Raw genomic sequence first — 27,226 nt, 5'->3', positions numbered from 1 at the left:
GGCCTAATAAAGGCCCCCAAGTCTGCCACTAGTTATGCCTGCTAGGCCATGCCAGAGGCATGGCCTAGCAGATGCCTGTCCGCTTTACATGGACAGGCACTAATACACTGCAATACAAATGCGATCGGAGGATCGCGTAGTAAAGTCCCCTAATGGGACTAGTAAAGTTTAAAAAAAAGATGAATAAAAAAATAAGTGAAAAAATTTTAAAAACCCACTTTTTTCCCCTTACAAAACGCTTTATTATTAAAAAACAAAGTAAAAAAGTTACACGTTTGGTAACGCCGCGTCCATAACGACCCCTACTATAAAGTTATTACATTATTTAACCCGCCATAAAAAATACAATAAAAAACAATGCAAAAATTGCTGTTTTCTGTGAATCCTGCCTAAAAAAAAAAATGTGCTCAGTCTCACATCTACACCTAAATGGTACCAATAAAAACTACAGTAGCACACCCACAACTGCATCGGCGGAGAAATAAAAAAGTTATGGCTCTTTGAAATATGGAGAGACAAAAACAAATAATTTAAAAAAAGAAATTTTTCTATGTAAAAGTAGTAAAACATACAAAATCAATATAAATGTGGTATCATTGCAATCGTAACAACCCACTGAATAAAGTTATTGTGTTATTTATACCACACGGTAAATGTCGTAAATTTAGGACTCAAAAAAGTGTGACGAAACTTCAGTTTTTTTTTAATAAAAGTTAATCAATAAATTATAGGTACCCCAAAATGGTGCAATTAAAAAATACAACTTGTCCTGCAAGAAACAAGACCTTATACAGCTATGTCTACGCAAAAATAAAAAAGTTAGAGCTCTTTGAATGAGACGATGGAAAAAGGTAAAAAAAAATTGCTTTGTCATTAAGGCCTAAAATAGGCTTGGCACTAAGGGGTTAAGGAAATATCTACAAGAACATTAATGGGTTTTATAAAAGCATGAGAACTGGTCAGATAGCCACATTTGCCACTTGCAATTCATGTAAATATGCTGCACCAGTGCTTCTAAGGCTGGGTTCACACAACCTATTTTCAGGCGTAAACGAGGCGTATTATGCCTCGATTTACGCCTGAAAATAGGGCTGCAATACGTCGGCAAACATCTGCCCATTCATTTGAATGGGTTTGCCGACGTACTGTGCAGACGACATGTAATTTACGCGTCGTCGTTTGACAGCTGTCAAACGACGACGCGTAAATTGACTGCCTCGGCAAAGAAGTGCAGGGCACTTCTTTGCAACGTAATTTGAGCCGTTCTTCATTGAATTCAATGAAGAGCAGCTCAAGATTTACGAGCGTCACAGACGCCTCGCATAATACGAGGAGCATTTACGTGTGAAACGAGGCAGCTGTTTTCTCTTGAAAACAGTCTGTCTTTTCACACGTAAATGCCTGCTATCGTGTGAACATACCCTTAAACTGAAACATGTTTTTTGTCTAACTTAGAAATGTTATACTTAGAGGCTCTGTCACCACATTATAAGTGGCCTATATATATATTGTACATAATGTGATCGGCGCTGTAATATAGATTACAGCAGTGTTTTTTATTTAGAAAAACTATAATTTTTGACGGAGTTATGACCTATATTCGCTTTATGCTAATGAGTTTCTTAATGGACAACTGGGCGTGTTTTACTTTTTGACCAAGTGGGCGTTGTGGAGAGAAGTGTATGACGCTGACCAATCTGTGTCATACACTTCTCCCCATTCATTTACACAGCACATAGTGATCTTACTAGATCACTATGTGCAGCCACATACACACACACTAACATTACTGAAGTGTCCTGACAGTGAATAGAGATCACTACCAGCCAGGAAGTGATGTCTATTCACAATCTTGTCAGTTCCTGTCACGTTTGTGTGAGATTTACAGCAAGGCAAGTGTAATCTCGCGTGTCAAGACACTTGAGTAACGTTGATGTGTGTGTAAGTGAGTACACATAGTGATCTAGCTAGATGACTATGTGCTGTGTAAATGAATGGAGAGAAGTGTATGACGCTGATTGGTCACTGATTGGTCACTGATTGGTCAGCGTCATACATTTCTCTCCACAACTCCCACTTGGTCAAAAGTAAAACACGCCCAGTTGGGCATTAAGAAAGTCATTAGCATAAAGCTAAAACAGGTCATAACTCCGTCAAAAATGATAGTTTTTCTTAATAAAAATCACTGCTGTAATCTACATTACAGCACCAATCACATTATGTAGAAGATAGGCCACTTATAATGTGGTGATAGAGCCTCTTTAATTGTGCGACAACCCCTTTTAAAGTAATTTAGGGGCATTTTTTTCAAATTTTAGCATGGACTACGACCACTGGTGAGACCTAGCCATCACCATGTTTTAGCTGGTTAATGCCCCAGTCAAAATAGACTGCTAATTCCTGCTCTTCAGACTATAAAATCAGACGACGTAAATGTATCAGCTTTTGTTTGATAACCATTGTATTAGATACAATTCTAAAATCTATTAATTAAAAAATGGGGATTCAGATTTATATAAAATAAAATTGTGTGTGTATGACTTGCAACTTTCCAAAATCCCTGCTTGCAGTCATTGAATGGAAAGATTCTGGTTTACATCCTAATACTGGAAACTTGTCCTGATCAAGTTCATCTGAGGCTCTGTTCACATCTGTGTTCGGGTCTTCCATTGTTCTGCTCCATCATAGGACCAGAGCCAGGGCGGGTTTTAGACAAAGTGTAGCCCTGGGCAAGGTTAAAAGTGGGGCCCCAAATGCTGAATTAGGGCCTGTTCACATCAGCGTCAGGCTTTGTCAGACTTTTCCATCAGGGGTACGTATGGTTTCACACAGGTGAGGTTTTGTATATAGTGCCACACAGCACTCCCTTGTATATAGTGCCACACAGCACTCCCACGCCTGCAGCCTATAATATTCATTTGTATCTGCATCCTGGGGATGCAGATACATGTGTATGTGGCTGTCGCGATGCCACCTATGTTATGGGCTTGGCGGCGCAGGCCCCATAGCAGCCGCGGGCAGGCGGTCCTAAGAGGATGGGGCCCTGAACAATTGCCCAGTTTGCCCCCCCTAACGCCGGTCCTGAGCAGAGCAATTAAAAACCAGAGCCGAAGGATCTGTCGCATGACGGCAAACAACGGCGCCTGACAGACTTTAAGTTTCCGTCATGGTGTCTGTCGTTTTGCCGGACGAAATAGCGCAGCATGCTGCTCTATTTTGTCCCTCAAAAACGACGGAATCTGCGACAGAGCCTCCAACGCAGATATGAACAGAGAGTGAAACAGGTGCTTTACACATCATGTTTGAGAGATCCACTCTTTTTTTTTAGATCAAAAGTAGGATAGAATCTCGACACAAGGAAGAGGGGAAACGGTTTTAGAAGGAAATATTTGGGAATGTTTCACCTTTCCTCCTTTGTGCAGGGATCTGATCCTCCATTTCATCTAAAAAGATGTATGAGTATATCTCTCAAACGTAAAGTGCAAAGGGCCTCAATACATCTGAGTCTCTGTCCATTTATTTACATCTACTAGTGTAGTATTATGAGTAACCAGTAGGTGACACTGCAGCTTAAAATTACATAATGTGTGACAAGTCTCGTAACTGCCCATATGATTTTTGTGTGAACATGTCTATCGATATGCAGTGTAGCATATTTTACCAATTTTGCATGTATTTTGGTACATTGCATCTGTCTGTATATTTCTGCCAAAATAAAAAATTATTAATGAAATGTGTTTCTTTCAGGGTAAATATGTTGTTTGTTTTGATCCCCTTGATGGTTCTTCCAACATAGACTGCTTAGCATCGATTGGAACAATATTTGCCATTTACAAAAAGGTAAGACTAGCTTAGAGGTCATTGAACTTTGACAATCTTTATGCATTGCGGGACAGAGGACGACTTATAGCTTCTTGGCATAAAACACCAATAGCGGATCCCCATAGGTCCGTTTAGGGCAGCCGCCCAAGACTCCCGGGGACCCATGGCCGCCCAAAGAATAAAACCACGTAAGCTTTTGAAGCTTCTTTTTTTTGCTTCGAATCGCAGAAAAAAAGTGTCAAATCTGCTTTGTTTATGGGGCAGCAATCCCTTACATAGGACTCAATCTGGACGTGGATACAATTGACAGCGCAGGCGAGGCAAAAGGAACCATCCATTCCCTTCCATTCTATTTTTTTTGTGATGTAGATGGCGCGATAATGTCATCGTGCTGCTTGCGTCTCTCCGCTGGATGAGGCCCGTGTGTGTGGCCCTACCTGCAGTGGGGTTATGTGGTCCTACCTGCAGTGGGGTTGTGTGGTCCTACCTGCAGTGGGGTTGTGTGGTCCTACCTGCAGTGGAGTTGTGCGGCCCTACCTGCAGTGGGGGGGTGGCCCTATCTGCGGGGGGGGGTGGCCCTACCTGTGGGGGGGTGGTACTGTCTGCAGCGGGTATGCAGTGGGGAATCGTAACACCTATTTCTCGATGCTAGCTCACAGAACGGCAGGGTGGCGGCCGTGGTGGTGCATGGGGGCTCAAGTTTTGGGAACTGCCCAGGGCCTATGGTCTACTTAATGCGCCACTGTAAAATACACATGTCGCGGTTAAAACCTTGATATGACCATGACGTGTGAGTAGACCCTCAAGATGCATATGTTACAGGTGACCGGTTCATATCTTTTTACTCCTGCATTATAAGTTTGTGCTGTATGAAATTTTTATGTCCATTTAATATGTTGCGGTGTTTGCAGTGAGTTTTTGGATCATGAAACAGGTTTAAACATTTGCCAGGGGTTGTGATCCAGAAAACAACACCTGTGTTTGTCACAATGGAAATATAAGCGTGTGACTATTGGAGGCCCTATCCGCTCTGCAGACAAATAATTCATAAAGGACTGTTTAAACAGAGGTGTAGCTAGGTTCTCCTGCACCCGGGGCAAAGATTCAGCTTGGCGCTCCCCCCCCCCCCCAACTCTTTCCCGACATCTCCTTCCCACTCGCCATGTTTGCTTTCTCAACCAATGAGGTGTAACTTTTTTTTTCACTTTTATTTTAATTTAACTGAAGCATTTTACAAGCAGTATAGTTCTATGTGCGGTCCTTGTTTTGCGGATCCGTGATATGCAGCCGTATAAATGACAACGGATGTGTGCTTGAGGCCTTAGGCCTCATGCCCACTTCAGTTTTTTCATCAGGGTGCTATCCGTTGTTTGAACTGATAGCACCCGACACATTCATTTCAATCGGTCCATGCACACTTCCGTTGTTTTAACGGAACCGTGCCGCCGTTCCCTCAAAAATAGGCCTTTGCATTGATTTGGTCCATGAAACAACGGACTGCACATGGAAGCCATCCGTGTGAGGTCCGTGATTCACGGAACCGTCATTAGCGGCGGTACAACGGCAGACGGAAGTGTGCATGAGGCATACAGTCAAATCCTTCATCCCCACTAAAACAATCTATACAGAATCCCCTCACCCCACACATAATATTTACAGTCAAATCCCCCCTCCCACATAAAGACGATTTATAAGCATGCACACACACACACGCACACGCACGCACGCACACATGCTCTGCCTGTGCAGGAGAACATCATGCATTACATTACACAACTAAATGTCTATGGGGGTACCGGCCCGGAGGGCACATGCCTCCACTCCCCTGGTCGGTGCCCCCCCTTCCTTCCCTTGTAGTTGCGCCCGGGGCACATGCCCTGCCTGCGCCCCCCTAGCTACGCCCCTGGTTTAAAAAATAAGCTATGCGGAATCATAAACTTTCCATGTTGTTGTTCTATATCAGAGGTGGTTAATATTTCATATAATGATACGGTCCTCGACTTCATCTGAGGGCCGCACATTACATTGAATGTCCAACTGCTACCAGGACAGAGTTAGCCACACATACACAGTCACTTTACTTTATAATCAATGGGAGATATCTTTGTGTGTGGGTGTTCAATATATCCTGTCACCTCTCTGCTGGAAATATGGGCAGCGTTTGTTTGCAGAGTGTGACAGGGAAGCAGAGTGCATGCATGGAGCAGTATGCTGTACACACTATACAGTACACATATGGAAGACGGTAGCCCAGGCAACAAGTTGCCCACCACAGCTTTAGGCCCCATGCACACGACCGTAAAAACGCCTGTTATTACGGCCTGTAATTACGGCCTGTAATTACGGACCGATATACAGTACTTCTGTTGGCCACAGGTACCTTCCCGTTTGCTTACGGGAAGGTGCCCAGGCCGTTGAAAAATATAGAACATGTCCTATTTCAGGCCGTAATTATGGCACGGGCAGGCTCATAGAAGTCTAAGGGGCTCCCGTAATTACGGGTGGCTACGTGTGTGCACCCGTAGTTATGGGAGCGTTTCTAGGCGACGTCAGGGGATAGTCACTGTCCAGGGTGCTGAAAGAGTTAAACGATCAGTGCTGGATAGAGAGAAGAGGCTGCCCCTTCTCTCTATCCAGCACTGATCAGCAGCCTCTTCTCTCTATGAGTGCTGGATAGAGAGAAGGGGCTGCCGATTAGTGCAGTGCAATATAGCAGAGATAACGGGTCTGTGAATACAGGTGACAAAGGACCCGTATTTACGCCAGTATTTACGGGAGGGAAAAAACACGGTCGTGTGCATGGGGCCTTAGAGTTAATGGTCATAGTTCAAGATTATTTTTTATGAATGACTACTCAAGGCAACCGTTAAATCCATGCACATGCTGCAGAAACCAGCCTATTTAAGTCTATGGAATGGATTTTTCAGTCTCAGAAATTTCTGCAACACAACTGCTGCAAGTGAACACAACCTTACTAGTTTTCAGGTTTTGGACACTGCATACCAGTAAGAAAATTCACTTTACAGATCTTCCGACATATTTTTTATTTCTCAGAGTCTCTTGTTCACTATCTTTAAACAAATTGCCAGAGGTTAGCACATAAATTACTATCTCTATAAATAAACTGATCTCACACGTGTGTATTGTAGATCCTATTGCATTCACTATACCTCTGGTATTTCTCAGTCAACAGAAACCGAACCCTGTGAGCAAGATGCCCTGCAGCCTGGACGAAACATTGTAGCAGCTGGCTATGCCTTATACGGTAGTGCAACACTTGTAGCGCTCTCTACTGGCCAGGGAGTGGATTGCTTTATGTTAGATCCTGTAAGTATGGCAAAACAGGACAAACTGTAAGTGATAAAAAAAAGTTGGATTTGATAATAAATAAATCAATTGCTTTTTCCATGGCAGGCACTGGGAGAATTTGTTTTGGTTGACAAAAATGTTAAAATAAAGAAGAAAGGAAAAATTTACAGTCTGAATGAGGGATATGCAAAATACTTTGACCCTGCAATTACAGAGTATATACAGAACAAAAAGTTTCCTCCGGTAAGCAAAAGTTCAATTCATCTATTTGTATAAAACTACATAATGTAAGAAATAACGTAAGACCAGCTACTTTTTTTTTGTATACGGTGTCATTAATGTTTGTATACACATGTATAAATAATACTTAGGGTAAGTTCACATGAAAAGAAATCTGCCTCAAAATTCCTTCAGGATTTTTGAGGCAGATGTAGAAATGCCAGCGTCCTGCTTTAATTTTAGTTTTTTTTATTTAGTTTTTTTAATGGACCAAATGCAAAGACCACGGATTGTTTTTGGTAAAAAAAAAAAAAACGCACCAAAAACAAGCTTCAAACAAGTGGAGCAGTTTTTTTCCCTGCCTCCCATTGATTTCAATGGAGGGTCATAGGCGGAAGTCGCTCCAAGTTAGGGCATGGCGCTTTTTTCTCCCGCGAGCAGTCAAAAACTGCCTGGAGAGAAAAAAACGCCACTGCATCCCCTTGAAATGAATGGGGGAGATTTGAGGCATTTTTATGTTTCCACGCCAAAAAAATGCAGCGTGAACTGAGACTTAAACCTGCAAGTGTTAAAAGTATTTGCCTTCTTTAGCAACAGGATCCTGTCATTTACTCGTTGTTTGGTTACACGGGTTGGCGTCCTTGGCACCAGGATGTGCGTGATTTTCAGTGTGATTGACCGTACTTTTAGTCTTTTTTTCTTTTTCACAGTTGCTGCCAATGTGTATTTTTTGACAATTCTGTCTACTTTGTGCTATCTAGCATTGAAATCAAGATATTTTTTTTTTTTTGTGGTGTTGAATAATGTTGATAAGGGGATATCCCTACTGGAGGTTTATCTGTATTATGTCAGAGGGAACCCTAGGCTGTCTGCCAGGCTCCTGTCTGCTTCACATTTCACAAGTGAAAGTTCTGGGACTTTGTGAATAAATATTCCTCAGGATCAGAGCTAGAAACTGAAAGCATGAATTTAAGCTGTACCTCCGCTTTAAAAGTATATACGATTATATATTATAGAACTACATTCAATTAAATCCCCTAATATACTCTCCTTGGTAAATAACTCCTATTACAAACAACCTCTTTGCAATTCTCTTTAGGGCCTATTGACAAACTACAGATCACAGGCTACAGACTGTCATAAAACGGCCAATAGACTGTTGATGGGCTGATTTCTTATTCTATGTACTCGGACTTATTACGTATTTAAACCAGCAATATAGTTGGTTTATTAAACAGGCTATATATATATATATATATATATATATATATATATATATATATGTGTATAGAAGTTGTGGCGCCTGTGGCAATATGTGGGTGAATTTATAGAAATCTGCTATGCGCATATTATACTCAATGAGAAACTCTGAGGCCATGTTCAGACTGGGAAGTTGTGGAGCAGCAGATTTACCCTGGTAACTCTTTGGAAACATACAATAGATACGATAAAAAAGGCTATAGCTCTATTTTCTGAGAACACATGAAGTCCGCGATGATGAATTTAATTAAAAATAAAAAGAGAATAATTAAATAAACTGTTCCTCTCTCTTGTCCAGGATGGCAGCGCTCCGTACAGCTCCCGGTATGTTGGTTCAATGGTTGCTGATGTTCACAGAACTCTGGTATATGGTGGAATTTTCATGTATCCAGCAAATGAGAAGAGTCCAAAAGGAAAGGTGAGTAACCACAGTTTTACTTTTAAACCACAAGTTCCAATTCATGTAAGCGTTTGGTTTTAGACAACACAGCCAATCTGCCTCTGGATCATAATAGTGTTTGCTAATACTAGTGACCTAGATCTCGAGGGCAGCGGCTGCAGTCCATGTGGTTCTTGGTGTGTGAGGGGGTCCAAAGGCCACTGCTACTTATGAGAATAGTTGTATTATAGATGAGCAGTGCATAGGTGTAATGCCATGTCATAAAAAAGGCAGTTATCTTACTATACAAATTAATATTTCACTTTTATACTGTGTATAGATCCTCCACAAGTCACTGAACTCAATGGCGAGTGAGGAGACCCAGGTGCTTCAAGCTATACCTCTGCTAATACTCAAGCCTGTCTGTGTCCTGTTCACATTAAGGGCTCCTGCGCACTGGCACAGAGCCGGTAAGGCAGTGCATGAGGCCTGTAAAGCTCCTTAGTACAGAGCCATACAGTGTCTGTGTACTACCATACAGGTTCTGTTAGACTCATGTACATGGCGATATTCTCCACTAGAAGCAATATTTCCTTATACCTCCGTACATACCGAGTCTGATATTTTGCATAATTCAGCACCTTCTGTATTTCCTTGTTTCCAAATTACCGGCTACCTTAGATCTATGTTTTGTCTTATGTCATTGGTTAGTAAAATAATATCTGATTAGTAGGTGTCTTCTGTTACATGTTTAACCCCTTTCCGCATCCTGACATAATCGTATACCAAGGAGGGTACTTCACACTGTTCTGCGCCTATGCGTCTACTAGCAGGAGCCATCCTTCAGGTTTGATCATAGCACTGATCGAGTTGGGGAAATCCATTTGTAATGATCGCTAGTAACGCAATCACCAGGACTTGTGTCACTTAGGAGTCAGTCCGGGATCTGACAAAATGTAGCAGTTAGTTAAAAGAAAAAAAAAGTTTAAGTCCAAGTCTAAGTTTAAGTTTATGGCACTAAAAATAAAACAAAACACTACATAATAAAACCTAACATTCTACTTTTGGCAGAGGTTATATATGTGTTTCATCTCTGCTGCTCTGTGACCCGGCAATTGTTAGGAAATGTTGTTACGCTTTTTGTCAAATAAAATTCATTGAGTCAGAGGAAAAGTTACTTTTTTTTTGTACATTATGCCTGAACATGATCATGAGTCAGTGGTTCATCCACCCCAGAACAGCTGACAACAACTGATAAGAGTAAGACAAAGTTACCACAAGAGAACATAAATGGTAAGCATTTGCCTGTAGTCACGGACATGTTCTCACATAATCTCTGTTTGTGCGTAAAAAATGTGGAACAAAGTCTCCTTGCTCATCACCATTTGACCAAGCAGGGCGCCTATTACGACGAACTATGAATTGGTAAATGTTCAAGAGATCAGCAACACAACCGGGTAAATTTTCATCAGCAGGAAAGGACAACTCCGCAATCATTGGTGGTGCATGCAGCAGAGAGAATCCCCGGTCCAAGGGAAACAAATGTATACAAATTGAAGAGAGAAACTGCAGCACTCAGGATAATCCAACGAAAATGGGTTTTATTCACCAAGGATAAAAACACTTGCAACGTTTCAACCCAACGTGGGTCTTTATCAAGCATGGTTACATAGATTTAGTGCACACTTTTTAAGGTATGTGCACACGACCTCTTTTCAGACGTAATGGAGGCGTTTTAAGCCTCGAATTACGCCTAAAAAGACGGCTCCAATACGTCGGCAAAAATCTGTCCATTGCTTGCAATGGGTCTTACGATGTTCTGTGCAGATGAGCTGTCATTTTATGCGTCGCTGTCAAAATACGGCGCGTAAAATGACGGCTCGTCAAAAGAAGTGCAGGACACTTCTTGGGACGTTTTTGGAACCGTTTTCTCATAGACTCTATTGAAAACAGCTCCAAAAACGGCCGTAAAAAGTGACGCAAAAACGCGAGTTGCTCAAAAAACGTCTGAAAATCAGGAGCTATTTTCCCTTGAAAACAGCTCTGTCTTTTCAGACGTATTTTGTTAATCGTGTGAACATACCCTTATAGTCCATAGTACGTGACATCATTTCCTTCATGTAAGTTATTATAAACACAGTGTTTTAATATAATTAACAAGCACATAATAAAATTTATAAACATACCCACATATTCCTTGTGCTAAAAACTCCTTAAAAAAATATGTGGATCGCCAATGAAAACATCTTTACAAGATATACTGGGCCCGTAATATACGTAGCATCTTGGAATGCCTAGTGTGCATGCCCACCATGTTCTGTTTTACATATAGAGCATCTTTTGTTTCCATAAAGAGCCGAACTCGACTCCCAAATATCTGTGCATGTGTCAAAAAGTACACTATGCCGGGTAGGCATTCTACTACGAACTAGTCTATCACCTAGGGAACTACTGACGCTCAGGCAGCACTAGCGCATATATATATATATATATATATATATATATATATATATATATATATATATATATGTGTGTGTGTAATCTGGTAGTATCTAGATTTTTGTTCTCCCAACAGCCTTTCCTTTGTTAACACTACTTTAACCTTTGCTTTTCATATCATTCCTTCATTCATATAAAAAGTATACATATATACACATTAAAAAAAGTCACATATCCTATGCATAATATTATGAGTATAGTCATCAATTAAAATATCCTATTAGAGACAGATTTAAGAATACATACTTGCACTATAATGCAATGGTACTATAGGAAAGATAGCGGTCTTACATTTAAACAGATTCTTGACACTCTATTGGTATACTTCCACTGTCCAATATCTCCGCCCACTCCATCTAAGATACATGGCTAATACAGCCATAACTATATATGTATATCTTTACTAACAGGTAGGGTTGTGTCTTAAATGGGCTTGAAGATCTTCCACTAGAAGTTGCATTATGTCATGAAATCATGATCAAATATACGTTGAGAGTTTATTGCTGAATATGGCTTATCCAGGTTGCATGGGGACGTTCCAATCCCCAATTCTGGAGAAAGATTCGTCCACAACGTCCTAGACTTGTTGTTAAACCAGCTGGTAACAAAACTCCATCTATAATGGAGGTAGTTGTCCAGTACATGATCCCAACTTGCAATCAACAGAAAAAGGATTTTACCTCTAATGCTTCTCATGATATGCCCAGCCAAAAATCCACCTAAAAAGAAATAAACACTTCAAATATGTTCTAATTGCCTCCCAGATGGGGTAGGCAGAAAGAGCAGAAAGTAGGAGAACCTGAGCGTCTTGATCATTTCAATGCTCGGCCCCCCTCATACATTGTATCCATGGCTCTATTCACACAAATATGATCAAAGTGCAATTTTCACCTATGGATATATAATAATATAAAATTAGATTAAGTAATCATTTAAAAATTAATTATTTCTTTCAGAAAAACACAACCAAAAGGTTGGGCACTAAATCTTAAATACGACCTCAATGATGTTGTGGCCAGAACCATGCCAGGAAAACATGACTAACCAATACCTGCAGTTTTAAATTCCCTATTCAGCCCTTTAGGTTCAAGGGTATCCAGTTCATAGATCCATTTTCGCTCAAGCTTCTTCAAAGCCCTCTCCCTATCACCTCCCCTCATAATTGGGCAAACCCCATCTATTATTTTAAATCAACTGTGAGATGTTATGTCTAAATTCAGCATAATGTTCCGGAACAGGTAATTCTATCTTTTTACTCCTGATTGTGTATTTATGTTGATTAACACTGTGTTTTATAATAAATTATATACAAGAAATGATGTCACGTACTATAAAAGCTGTGCACTGAATCTTTGTAACCATGCTTGATAAAGACCCACGTTGGGTTGAAACGTTGCAAGTGTTTTTATGCTTGGTGAATAAAACCCATTTTCGTTGGATTATCCTGAGTGCTGCAGTTTCTCTCTTCAATTTTTAACCATGAATTGGTACCATATTTTCTCTTACCTCATGGCTAATATTAAAAGAATTGTAGTCTGTAAATAGTTATAAAGTGGGAAAAAGTGACACTAAAGAGACATGAAATGATAGTCTGAGCAGAGTTCCTCTTTACCATGGAACAGAGAAGAGCCTCCACCCTTTGCACAGAGGGAACCTCCCCATATTACTCACTGCTGGAATGAGACCTCACCTGGAACCCAAGTGAATATGTGCAAGCTCTACGCCCAGGCAGAGATATGAGAAGTTATAAAAATATAAAAATACTATGGTGCAACCATGTTTTTTTTTCTTAAGTTTCTTAAGTGATGATCACACAGAGGTGCACGGCTCGTTACAGTACAGGTATCTGCGATTTGTCTGTTAACAAGCTAAGCACTTGTGTGTCCATTACATGACCACGGACAGATTTCTATCCCCTGTGAGTAAACAATGAAAGATCCTATTGATTGACTGCAAGCAGAAATCCTGAAAACCAAGAAGAATTAATACAGAAAGCATATTCTCAAATTGTTTAACTTTTCATTATATAAAAAAATAAACATTTATTTGCTGAAACTGGATTACGCCTTTGATGGGTTATCTACTTAATGGACACAACTTGGTCTGGGGTATTGAAGGGGTTTATAGTGACAGTTCTAGGGTTTAGGACTGGTGGTGTAATAGAGTAGAGAAGTATTTAAATAGACTCTGTCACCAGATTATAAGTGTCCTATCTTCTACATAAGGAGATGGGCGCTGTAATGTAGATAACAGTGGTTTTTATTTAGAAAAACGATCTATTTTCACCACGTTATGAGCGATTTTTGATTTATGCTAATTCGTTTCTTAATGACCAACTGGGCGTGTTTTTACTTTAGACCAAGTGGGCGTTGTACAGAGGAGTGTATGACGCTGACCAATCAGTGACTAATCAGCGTCACACACTTCTCTCCATTCATTTACTCCACGCATAGTGACACTGCGTTGTTCACTATGTGCTGTCTTATACTGACACATTAATGTTACTGAAGTGTCTTGACCGTGAATATACATTCCTTCCAGCCAGGACGGGATGTCTATTCACAATCCAGACACTTCGCTAACGCTTGTGTGGGACTTACAGCAGAGCAAAGTGTAATCTCGCGAGATCACGCTGTAAATGACCGGTTACAGCGAGATTACGCTTGCTCTGCTGTAAGCAGGGCCAATGCTAGCTTTTCTGCTGCCTGAGGCGAAAATGGAAATGGCGCCCCCCCCATCCACACACAAAAACGTAAGTAAGAAACAAGTTGTAAAACTAAACAAAAAAATTCAAACTGTGTGAACAAAAAAATACATTATTGAACATCATTGTTATAAGGTGCAAGGTCTCATAATGCTACAGGCAATTGTGTAGTAAATATCCCTATATTGCCCCAGCTATAAGTACTAGTAAAATAACCAGGGCAATGTTTATCCAAAATGCAAATACAAAAAAGAAACAATGTCAGTGTTCAAACTTGTGTCAGGGCCCCTTTAATGGCACTTTACAGTCAGTATAGTAACGCATGCTGCACTTTTTCTGTCCACGTCTGTTGGATCTGTACAACCAATCCGTAATATTTGTAAACCGAAACTACACAGACCGGACTAGGAATGAATGTAATCATCGAGCCAGTAATATAATCTGAAAACTATTCACTGCATGTTCAGACCTTAAAGGGGTTGTCCTAAGATTAAATGTTATCCCCTCTCTACAGGATAGGAGATAACATGCTGATCGGTGCGGGTCCCTCGTAGCCCTGAGTTAATGACGCTGCAGGTCATTAACTCAGGGGTACGTCTCTGTAATTTACAGCATAGCAGGCGTAGTCTCGCAAGATTACGCTGTAAACTGTCATTCACAGCGAGATCTCGCTGTGCTGTGCTGTAAATCACAGAGACGCTACAGAAGTGGTCAGGATTCTGAATACACATCAAGTACTGGCTGGAGGTAATGTATATTCATTATCTGGACACTGCAGTAATGTTAGTGTGTGTGTATGAGGCTGCAGATAGCGATATAGCTATATCGCTATCTGCAGAGTAAATGAATGGAGAGAAGTGTATGACGCTGATTGGTCAGCGTCATACACTTCTCTCCACAACGCCCACTTGGTCATATTGTAAAACACGCCCAGTTGTCCATTGAGCAACTCATTAGCATAAAGCTAATATAGGTCATAACTGCCCCTTCCTTCATTGCCTGAGCGTTGTTTGTACCTACCTGTGTTAGTCTTTGCATATGGTCCCTTTGAGTGTTTTCCAGTTCCCAGTGTTCCCGTTCCTGCTACCTGTATCCTGTATCCCGTGCTACGGTGTTCCTGTTCTGTACTGAGTTGGAGTCGTGTTGTGTCGCCTACTACACCCACTGTGTTTCACCGCACCTGTTGGCTGCCTGAGTTCCATCCGAGCCTAAACCATCTGCATTGCCACAGGTACCTTTATCCGAACTATAGACATTGACTTTGTACCCTGTTTGGCCAGCTGCTATCCCGGTACGGCCCAGTGGGTCCACATACCCACAGATCGTGACCGTACGCTCAGGCCATGGACCCGCTAGTCCATCCAAGACCATGTTGACGTCACAGGTGATGCGGACGGATATGCTAAACCTCCAGTCTCGTCAGGACCAACTCCTCCAGGCGTTCAACATTATTTCACATTTCTGGATATGCAAGCTGCAGTTCCTCCTACTACACCTCATGGCAATATGGATCCTCCGACTACACCTTCTGGCAGTGCTGTTCCCAGGTTTTCTCTGCCACTACCTCATCGCTATAATGGAGACGTGAGGACCTGCAGCGAATTTTTGAACCAGTGCCAGATCCACTTCAGTCTGTATGCAAGAGCATTTTCTACTGATGGCGCAAGAGTCGCTTTCATCATCTCTCTCCTCACTAGCAGGGCCCTAGCATGGACGAACCCTATCTGGGAACGACAAGGACCAGAGACCCGTGATCTCCAGGGGTTCCTACGGACATTTCGTATGGTATTTGAGGAACCTGGACGAGTCTCGTCGGCAGCCACCTCCTTGCTGAACCTTCGCCAGGGAGACACTTCCGTGGGCGAGTACGCCATTCACTTCCGCACCCTAGCGTGAGAGTTGTTATGGAGCAACGCGGTCTTGACGGAAACATTTTGGCAGGGACTGTCCCCCGAGACTAAGGACGAGCTTGCTGTCCGAGATCTGCCATTTACTCTGGACGATCTCATTCTTCTGGCCGCCCGGATCGACATAAGGAGCTCAGAACGGTTCCAAGAGGCTCATCGTGAGGGAGGACTCCCTAGTCCGGCTCCCACATTTCATCAACCCCTGCTGTCCTCATCAGCTGTTCCACCTAAGGAGTCTCTGAAGATGGACTATCTCAAACTGTCTATCCAGGAGAGACAACGCAGAAGCTCTGTGTAACGACGGGGGTAGGGAAACGAACAAGTGAGCCCTAATCTACCCGCCACTCTGTCCCTGCCTACTTGCAACGACCCGCCCTAGGCGACGGGGTACAACTGGGCGGCGGTCCCTACGCTCAGTAAGTGCACGAGACAAACATACAAGGGAATACAAAGCAAAGGGAAAGGGGCAGTTGCCCACGGAAACACTGTGAGCAACAAGAGTGGTGAACGAGCCAAGTCAAACCAGGAGAGCACGAAGTACCAAACGCAGAGAAGGAGAGTAGTCAGTAAGCCAGAGTCAGTATGGAGCAGGATCAAATAGTTAGGAGCTGTAGCTGGGCCAGGAAACCACACGAAAAGAATCACAAGCAAAGGAGGAACAGGAAAGGCAGGTATAAATAGACAGAGGGCGGGAGCTAGCTCCGTCTGGCCAGGCTGCGATAGGCTCTCCCACTCCTAAGCCTGCCATCCTGAGTGGTGGAAGATGGAGTCAGTCTCAGAGACGTAGATTCAGGTGCGGACTGATTACCTATGGGAGTTAACCCCGAAGCTGTGCCTGGCAGATCCTTTACACTCTGTCTGTATTGCCGTCTCAGAGGCCATTTTGTCCGTTCGTGTCCCCACAGGCCAGAGAGACCCCAGTGTCTAGGAATGGTTGGAGAGACAACCCTAGATGGTACGGTACCAAATAAAGCATTGTGTTCCATGTTGACTATTCCTGTGTCCTTAGTATCAGGCAGAAACCCGATACGTCCTCTCGCCGATCTGGACTCCGGGTCTTCGGCAAACTTCATTCAAAAGGAGCTAGTGGATCATCTCCAGTTGCTCACCGTTCCCCTGGAGACATCTTTGGCTGTAGCCTAGTTGGAGCTCTTAATTCCGAACTAATTTCATTTCTTGTTTTGCCCAAAGCCATCAATCCTGTTCTGCTGGGCTTGCCTTGGCTTCGACTGCATGCCCCAGTCCTGGACTGGAATTCCGGAGAGGTTCTCCAATGGGGCTCCAAGTGCCTTGGTAGCTGTCTGTTACAGATCCATCCTGTCCAGCCTCCTCTGCCTCTGTCATTGGCGGGACTGTCCCCCCATTTCGCTCAGTTTGCAGATGTCTTCAGCAAGAGGGAGGCTGAGACGCTGCCTCCACATCAGACTTATTATTGCCCCATTGAACTAGTTCCAAATGCCTCTCTCCCCTGTGGACGGGTATATCCTCTCTCCTTGCCAGAGTCTCTGTCCATATCAGCCTATATCAAGGAGAATTTGGAGAGGGGTTTCATACGAAAGTCTTCCTCCTCGGCCGCGGCCAGGTTCGTCTTCGTTAAAAAGAAAGACGGATCTCTTTGACCCTGCATTGACTACAGTGGTCTCAACCAGATCACAGTCCAGAACAAATACCCGTTTCCACTTATATCTGAACTGTTTGACCGTATACGAGGAGCCAGGATTTTTTCAAAATTAGACTTGTGTGGGGCTTATAATTTGATCCGAAACTGCATGTCCGTCAAATTCTACTGCGATTTAAGGTAGAATCGCGTCTATGCCAAGCTGGAGAAGTGCGTGTTCGAGAGAAAGTCTCTACCCTTCCTGGGCTACATTATCTCGGATCAAGGTCTCAAGATGGATCCTGAGAAGTTAAAGGCCATCCTGGAATAGCCACGCCCTCAAGGCTTAAGGGCCAGTATTCGCCAACTTTTACCGGCAGTTCATCCCAAACTTCTCCTCACTCACAGCTCCCATCTCTACACTCACAAAAAAAGCCATGAACGCCAAGGTGTGGACCTCCGAGGCAGAGGCCGCATTTAATAGCTTGAAGAGTGCCTTAACGTCAGCCTCAACCCTCCATCCTCCTGATGTATCTCTACAGTTTTCGTTGGAGGTGGACGCCTTCTCTGGTGTTGCTGGTGCACTTCTGTTCCAGAGAAGTCCCAAAGGCAATACAGTGGCATGTGGCTATTACTCCAAGCTCTTCTCTTCTGCCGAGCGCAACTACTCGATTGGGGATCGGGAGTTACTGGCCATCAAACTGGCCCTGGAGGAGTGAAGACACCTACTAGAGGACGCAGCTCATCCCATCCTGATATTCACTGACCACAAGAACCTCACCTATCTCCAGACGGCCCAACGGCTAAACCTCTGTCAAGCCAGGTGGTCGCTGTTCTTTGCCCGGTTCCAGTTTGAGCTCCACTACCGCCCTGCTGACAAGAATGTGAAGGCCGATGCCTTGTCCAGGTCATTTGAGACAGAGGACACCATGGAGTTTCCACAAAATATCATTGACCCATCCTGCATCATCTCTGTCAACCCTCTGCAAGTTAGAGACATCCCTCCGGGGAGGACTTTTGTGCACCTGGCAGACAGAAGAATCCTCTGTTGGGGACACCGCTCCAAACTGGCAGGTCACGCGGGTGTCTGTAAGACCCAAGAACCTGATTGCCCGTCCGTTCTGGTGGCCCACGCTGCCCAAAGACATCATGGACTTTGTCTCCTCCTGCCCTCATTAGGAGGTTTCGCTCTCATTCTGGTCCCAAGAAGAGGGGGCGTAAAATGGGGGATACTGTAACGTCGCTGACCATAAACTCCTCTCATCCTGCCGACGCCTTTCCAGAGATGCCAGCACATGCAGCCGTCCTGTCCCGCAGTGACCACTAGGGTGCACGCGCGAGCTCAGTCCAGTCTTAAAGAGCCAGAGCGCACACATGTGTGAGATTGAGCGGATTGCTTCAAGATCACACTGGACCACAAGGGCCATGCCTTTTCCTTCATTGCCTGAGCGTTGTTTGTACCTACCAGTGTTAGTTTTTGCATATGGTCCCTTGAGTGTTTTCTAGTTCCCAGTGTTCCCGTTCCTGCTACGTGTATCCTGTATCCCATGCTACCATGTTCCTGTGCTGTACTGAGTTGGAGTCGTGTTCTGTCGCCTACTAGACCCGCTGTGTTTCACCGCACCTGTTGTCTGCCTGCTGCCTGAGTTCCATCCGAGCCTAAACCATCGCTACTGTCTGCATTGCCATAGGTCCCTTTATCCGAACTATAGACATTGACTTTGTACCCTGTTTGGCCAGATGCTATTCCGCTACGGCGGTACGGCTCATTGGGTCCACGTACCCACAGATCGTGACACTCAGTACATATATGCAGCACCAGAACCAAGCTCTTTACATATATACAGCACCAGAACCAAGATCTTTACATATATACAGCACCAGAACAAAGCTCTGTACATATATACAGTAACAGAACCAAGCTCAGTACATATATACAGCACCAGAACAAATACAGCTCAATTTAGTGCAACCCCTGCCGTATAGGTTTGTACGGCGTAAAGCTACAGCTCCCAGCATTGCCCGAACAATGGTAAGGATATGCTGGGAGATGCTGTTTCTCCCCCCAAAAAAATCATATCATAATCCTACCACCCATCCTCTCGCTGCAGATCATACAGTGACTACATTACTGATTAGAGGCAGGATAAACCTTTATATTAAGTGATTTACCGGTGACATCTCAGATTCTAGTTGTTCTTTTTCTCTTTCCTTCTCCATCCGGTCCAGACCTCTATGATGACTTATCCCAGCCATCACCCATTTCTGCAGTTTGCCGCTCAGATGCCTTCAGCTTCTCACTTTTAAAACATTTCTGCACCTATAAACGAAGATAAAATTCTCCACGCCCCTAAATATAATTGTGCGATACACTGCACCTCTAATTATAATAGTGCCATATACTGTGTCCCACACACACACACACACACACCCCGTGCCCTCTGTAGATAGTGCCCCCATAGCCCCCCTGTAGACAGTGCCCTTCATATAGCTCCCCCTACAGATAGTGCCTCACATATAGCTCGCCTTGCATATATTGTCCCACATGTAGCCCACCCCTGTAGATAGTGCCCTACATATAGCTCCCCCTGTAGATAGTTCTCCACATCCCCACATATAGACCCCCTGTAGATAATGCCACTCGGTTTTATTAGAAAAAACAAAAACTTTACATACTCACATGATCCCATTCCTGTCCCAATGCAGACCTGCTCTCTTCTGAGCAGGTCTGCTGGGGCTTAACGATGCAAGCGGCGCGATGACGTTATCGCGTCGTTGAAAGGCGCTGATTGGCGGGGCAAGTCATTTTGCTCTGCCAATCAGCGTCATTGTAAGGTGCTGAATGGTCGGGCATTCAGCGCTAATGCAGGGTAATTGTATTTACATGCTATAGACGCAGGTACAATTAGTGCAGGAGGGGGTGGCCGCGGCTGGTTTCAGTGGCGCCGCCGCGCCCTCAGAGAGGCAGCAGGCTACCGCCTGACACGAGAAGCTCATCTCGCCTCATGGACAGTGCGGCCCTGCTGCTACATTTACTTACAAACGTGAGGTTCTTATTGATCATTTTGATCAAATTGTGTGATATCACCTGCCACGACAAAGCAACCTCTTCTTTTTTTAACTGGGTCCCGAACCTAAAAATACTGTGTGGTGTTTGCAGTCACAGTGTATGTGCACCTGCACATTTTTCATTATTTATTTTTTTAGGATGTGCTAACCAATTAGAGGTTTGGCTCTCTTTTTTGCCTGTAGAAAAATCTGTTCATGAGTATTATCATGCCTTGTATGTGGCGACATGCCCTGTTATTGTTCTTTGTTTAATTGTAAAATGAATAATGCATTATCTCACAATAGGAGTAAATTTTCAAGCAATACAGTAATGATATTTTTAAAAATATATTAAAAGACCATATCCATGTGATCTGCTCCTATCTTCACCAGTGCATGACTTCATGCTGCTTGCTCATTCCTGGACTGATCTCTGTACCTTGTTCCATTGCTTTTAAAGAACTGTATGTTTAAACTTTTTTTATTATTATTTTTTTAAACTGCTCCTAAGATAAAAAAAAAAAAGTTTGTTTTCCTTATCCGGCTGCTCTTTGTGAGGTTCTCTCCTTGACTTTACCGGTTTATGACACAATGCTCTTGTTTACTGAACTCAGGCAACACATTTCACCTGAAACACTTGGCACGTAGCCGACCTGTTGCTCTTGAATAGAAGAACTGCCTCGTGTCCCTACCCTTGACCCTCCCCCACCATCATGACACATGACAGTGTTTTTGTTTGCAATTTGAAATACAGGCTTTTCCATAGGGGAAGTCTCTGAGGTTCAATTTCGTGGTTAGTTAATGTGTAACTTTTTCAAGTTATTTAATTCCAAATCCATACTGAAAATGTCTTTAGATCAATAAAGAATGTATAACTATTTGAGCCATGTCAATATTAACTACCTGTATCTTAATAGCATTGCCTTTTCCAAGTTTGTGTTATACTCTTTGCTGTGCAAGTAAACACCTGGGCGAATAGGTAAATGGACCGATTTTTACAGAAAATATTTTCAGTCACTTTTACCTTTGATTTTTAATGACCGGATTGTTGCAGACAAATTTCCAGAATGACATTACCCCATGGGGACAGTGCGGAAAGAAACAAAAAAATATTATTGGACTACATTACATTTTACAAGGGTGTTTGTCTTCCACTGGATCAACTGAGCTTTCTTAAAGGAAACAGTTGAATTTGATGGTCATGGGTTTTTCTCAACCCATTACCTGTAAATACTAGCCACCTAAGGCTACATTCAGGCGAACATAGCCAACCTTGGACGTGAAAAACTGCAGTTTTTCACGTCCGAGGTGCACCCGTGCGGGATGCGTTATCACGCATTCCCCATAGACTAGAGTCTATGGAGGGATGTGTGAAGCGCAAAAAAATAGGACGTGTCCTATTTTTTCACGGACCCTTCACACGCTCCGATGAAACAATGGTCGTGTGAATGGCGCGATTGAAGTACATGAGTCCATGTGACGGCCGTTATTTTAACGGCGATCACATGGACTACATATACGCTCATCCGAATGAGTCCTAAATGGCAGGATGATAACCTCAGTAGAAAGTATTAGCCTTCGACACTCTCAAACTCTCCCATTCAAGCATCTTTTAAAGTATGTCTCTATATTAACTGCTTGTTGACAAATGACAAGTATGCTCGCCATAAGTGGCAGGCAGTAGCTGCAATATGACCAGCAAATGTACAACCATGATCAAGAATGAGGTAAGGGCTGTGACGCACAGCTACTGCCCCGCTCTAATGGCAGAGATCAAGGAGACCTCTAATCTTTGTCGTTGAACCATTTGTAGGCTGCAATCAACAGTGAGTGCGGTATACAAGAGCAAAGACAAGCGGGGGGGGGGTCTTGCGTCCCAGGGAAATCCAGATCGGGATACATTGAAAGACCCTAAGGCTGTCAGTAACAAAACAAAAAGTCATATATATACACTACCGTTCAAAAGTTTGGGGTCACCCAGACAATTTTGTGTTTTCCATGAAAACTCACACTTATATTTATCAAATGAGTTGCAAAATGACTAGAAAATATAGTCAAGACATTGACAAGGTTAGAAATAATGATTTTTATTTCAAATAATAATTTTCTCCTTCAAACTTTGCTTTCATCAAAGAATGCTCCATTTGTAGCAATTACAGCATTGCAGACCTTTGAAATTCTAGCTGTTAATTTGCTGAGGTAATCGGGAGAAATTTCACCCCATGCTTCCAGAAGCCCCTCCCACAAGTTTGATTGGCTTGATGGGCACTTCTTGCGTACCATATGGTCAAGCTGCTCCCACAACAGCTCTATGGGGTTGAGATCTGGTGACTGCGCTGGCCACTCCATTACAGATAGAATACCAGCTGCCTGCTTCTTCCCTAAATAGTTCTTGCATAATTTGGAGGTGTGCTTTGGGTCATTGTCCTGTTGTAGGATGAAATTGGCTCCAATCAAGCGCTGTCCACAGGGTATGGCATGGCGTTGCAAAATGGAGTGATAGCCTTCCTTATTCAAAATCCATTTTACCTTGTACAAATCTCCCACTTTACCAGCACCAAAGCAACCCCAGACCATCACATTACCTCCACCATGCTTGACAGATGGCGTCAGGAACTCTTCCAGCATCTTTTCAGTTGTTCTGCGTCTCACAAATGTTCTTCTGTGTGATCCAAACACCTCAAACTTCGATTCGTCTGTCCATAACACTTTTTTCCAATCTTCCTCTGTCCAATGTCTGTGCGCTTTTGCCCATATTAATGTTTTCCTTTTATTAGCCAGTCTCCGATATGGCTTTTTCTTTGCCACTCTGCCCTGAAGGCCAGCATCCCGGAGTCGCCTCTTCACTGTAGACGTTGACACTGGCGTTTTGCGGGTACTATTTAATGAAGCTGCCAGTTGAGGACCTGTGAGGCGTCTATTTCTCAAACTAGAGACTCTAATGTACTTGTCTTGTTGCTCAGTTGTGCAGCGGGGTCTCCCACTTCTCTTTCTACTCTGGTTAGAGCCTGTTTGTGCTGTCCTCTGAAGGGAGTAGTACACACCATTGTAGGAAATCTTCAGTTTCTTGGCAATTTCTCACATGGAATAGCCTTCATTTCTAAGAACAAGAATAGACTGTCAAGTTTCACATGAAAGCTCTCTTTTTCTAGCCATTTTGAGAGTTTAATCGAACCCACAAATGTAATGGTCCAGATTCTCAACTAGCTCAAAGGAAGGTCAGTTTTATAGCTCCTCTAAACAGCAAAACTGTTTACAGGGGTGCTAACATAATTGCACAAGGGTTTTCAAGTGTTTTCTAATCATCCATTAGCCTTCTAATACAGTTAGCAAACACAATGTACCATTAGAACACTGTCGTGATGGTTGCTGGAAATGGGCCTCTATACACCTATGTAGATATTGCATTAAAAACCAGACGTTTGCAGCTAGAATAGTCATTTAGCACATTAACAATGTATAGAGTGTATTTCTGATTAATTTAATGTTATCTTCATTGAAAAAAACTGTGCTTTTCTTTCAAAAATAAGGAAATTTCGAAGTGACCCCAAACTTTTGAACGGTAGTGTGTGTGTTTGTGTATATATATATATATATATATATATATATATATATATATAATTGATATCCCTACAGCCGTAACAACTTGTACAATAAACTTCTAACATTATTCATCATGGTCGGTGTATGATGTAAACAATAAAAAATATATATATATATTTGTCTGCAATTTTTTCCCCAAAATAATTACTTGTCCTACAAAAAAAATAGGCCTCATACAGCTACGTCGACTTAAAAATATTGGCAAGAAAGCAGGGTTACCACATTGAACAACATCTTTGAAAATAATATTCTTATCCTTTGATCCCTTTTTAAAATACCCCTAGTTATAACATACTCTCAATATACAGTTCCAAAATGCTAGATGCCCCATCTCATCTTATCAACTTATTTGAATTATTAGATCACAGGGTCCCAGTTGCTTAATATCCATGATGTATTTATGCATAATCCGTACCAAAGCCTCCGCATCTCCCACCCCTGTTCTGGAAAAATGGAAATTATTATATACCCTCTTTAACTAGTGATACAAATGGTGACGACCTAGAATCACAATTATATGTTTTACCAGTGGTAAATAATAAATTAATACAACTTTATATTATACATCAGTGTTCTCTCACACACCATTACTCCATCGAATGGGGAGAATCAACATGACGGCAATGCTTTTTCACAGCCTATTTTTAGCATACGATTTGGGACTACCCCATTCTGCAAACATTTAGGCAGGAGACAATAGAACTGTTGTATTATCAGCACCTGTACCCTTAGTCAAATACTTGTTAATTTGAAATTTTAGATGAGGAGCAGTGGACTCGCCATATCTGTAATATCTTGAGACAAAACCTATTCATGGCTTGAAAGGCCATCAAGCTACGATGGACGGATAGGTAACCACCAAATTAAACCATGTGGAAGAATCTGATTAATGCAATTATACAATATGAACATGTGGTTTCCATCCATAGAAAGTGTCTGAGCAAGTTTCAAAAGGTTTGGGACGGTTGGTGTCGGTCACCAATCACCTCTTATTCTCCGCAAACCCCCTCTTCGTCTATCAGACAAGTCAATTCATAGACTATATAGGCCAATAAATTCTTACCTTGGGACCTCATGTTACCCATGATAGTTACTTTTTTATAATGTACTTTAATGCTAGTACTGGAGAATTACCAGCCTCTTTGCATATGGAGTTATAAGGATTGTTTGCTAACCCTTTCCTTTCTTTTTCGTATATGCTCACAAATAATGTACCATCATTAGGATCAATGATGACATGGACTCAGAAATTGTATATGCTAAACTTTACTGATCAACTGTTTGTTCTATTCTCTTTAAATTGAGATATGATGTGCTATTATATATGCATTTATGTAAATGCTTAACTAATCTGTCCTTACGTTCTTCACTATTCAATAAAGCGAGTTTTAAAACAGAAAATAACCATGGCTGCCAAAATGTCCAGAAAAAAACAAAACAAAATTTTCCTATTGTCCTCCAGGTCAAAGTTGGTTCATTGTATAGACTAACTAATTGATTAAATATGTGTAGAGTGTAAATAAAAAATTAAGTATAAAAGTGCAATGTCCGCATAATGAAACTTCATTTCTGTGTCCTCTACAGCTGCGTCTGTTGTATGAGTGTAATCCAATGGCCTTTATTATTGAGCAAGCAGGTGGACTAGCAACCACTGGAACTCAACCCGTGCTAGATGTTCAGCCGGAGTCTATCCATCAAAGGGTGCCACTAATTCTTGGCTCTCCAGATGATGTTCAAGAGTACTTGGCTTGTGTGAAGAAACACCAGAAGAGCAGCTAACATTGTGTGTTTAACCATTGTTTTTCATTCATGTACCTGTGTTTCTTATGCATAAATGAAGTTCTGAACAACCTCTTCTATTGCATCATTGATAAACCACAGTGGATAATGGTTAACAAGGCATAGCTGGCTATTCTGAGATATTAACTCCTTTATTATACAATCTCTTGAGATCTCTATATGAAGATATTTCCGGTTTTAAATCCATAAATAAGGATGTTTGTGTGCATATAAATGGGAACAGGTTGTATAGGAGTAGTGGTGTACCCATTATAATGCCAGGGTACGTACTTGCTACAAGGCCTGGAAGGAGTGGGCCCCTAGCACCCCGTAAAGACTTTCTATTCTGAAATCAGCACTTCTGTGAAGGAGTTTAGGTTCCCCCCTTAATCCCCACCTGCCTCTGCACAGCAAAACTCCTACAGTTCTGCTGATCTTATGTGGCAAATTGGAAAAGAAAGAGAAGATTAATTCATTCAAGATATGTAGAGGGTGGGTTGAGGTTGTTGGGACCTAAAGCCATAGATGTGCAGCCAATATCTGGAATTTTCAGGTAGTGTGTGTGTAGAGTCCAAACCAAGGGGTCTTCATTTCATTCCCACATATCTCTCTATTTATTAATTTTAATAATGAAGCTGCATTGATCTGAATATTTCATGCAACTTTATGCATTTCATTTAGAGTATAGCTGAGACATAATACAAAACTGAAATATACATCTAAGTGAACCCATTTCACCAGAATTGAAGGAATTAAGTACAGAGAGTCTGCCAATGTCTCGTGTCCACCTGTCATAGCTTCAGTGAGTAATGAGTAGTCGGTTGGGAATACTATGTGGGGTATGTTCACATGCTTAGCAAAAAATGTCCGAAAATACAGAGCTGTTGTCAAGGGAAAACAGCTCCTGATTTTCAGCCTTTTTTAAACAACTCGGGTTTTTCGCTGCCGTTTTTGGAGCGGTTTTTCTATAGAGTCAATGAAAAACTGCTCCAAAAACGGCTCAAGAATTGACATGCACTTCTTTTTTGCTGGCGTTTTTTTTACACGGGTGTTTTTCAAAACAGCTGCGTAAAAAAAAATGCCCCGTCGGAACAGAACGC

At 42.3% G+C, this 27,226-nt stretch overlaps 1 protein-coding gene across 1 annotated transcript in view; it reads left to right on the top strand.

The window, feature by feature from the left end:
* The window catches only part of LOC142742525 (fructose-1,6-bisphosphatase isozyme 2), a 68,433-nt gene extending 42,243 nt beyond the window's left edge, over positions 1-26,190 (top strand). Inside the window, exons 3-7 of the mRNA XM_075852360.1 lie at positions 3,748-3,840; positions 7,009-7,149; positions 7,237-7,374; positions 8,909-9,028; positions 25,932-26,190. Of these exons, the coding sequence (XP_075708475.1) occupies positions 3,748-3,840; positions 7,009-7,149; positions 7,237-7,374; positions 8,909-9,028; positions 25,932-26,126 (687 nt within the window). The 3' untranslated portion in view covers positions 26,127-26,190. The remainder of the gene's footprint in view (positions 1-3,747; positions 3,841-7,008; positions 7,150-7,236; positions 7,375-8,908; positions 9,029-25,931) is intronic.
* The last annotated feature ends 1,036 nt before the right edge of the window (positions 26,191-27,226 follow it).

Source organism: Rhinoderma darwinii, chromosome 1, assembly GCF_050947455.1.
Source record: "Rhinoderma darwinii isolate aRhiDar2 chromosome 1, aRhiDar2.hap1, whole genome shotgun sequence".
Lineage (NCBI taxonomy): Eukaryota > Metazoa > Chordata > Amphibia > Anura > Rhinodermatidae > Rhinoderma > Rhinoderma darwinii.
Note: the sequence above shows the minus strand (reverse complement) of the source record. Positions and strands in the feature narration are given on the sequence as shown.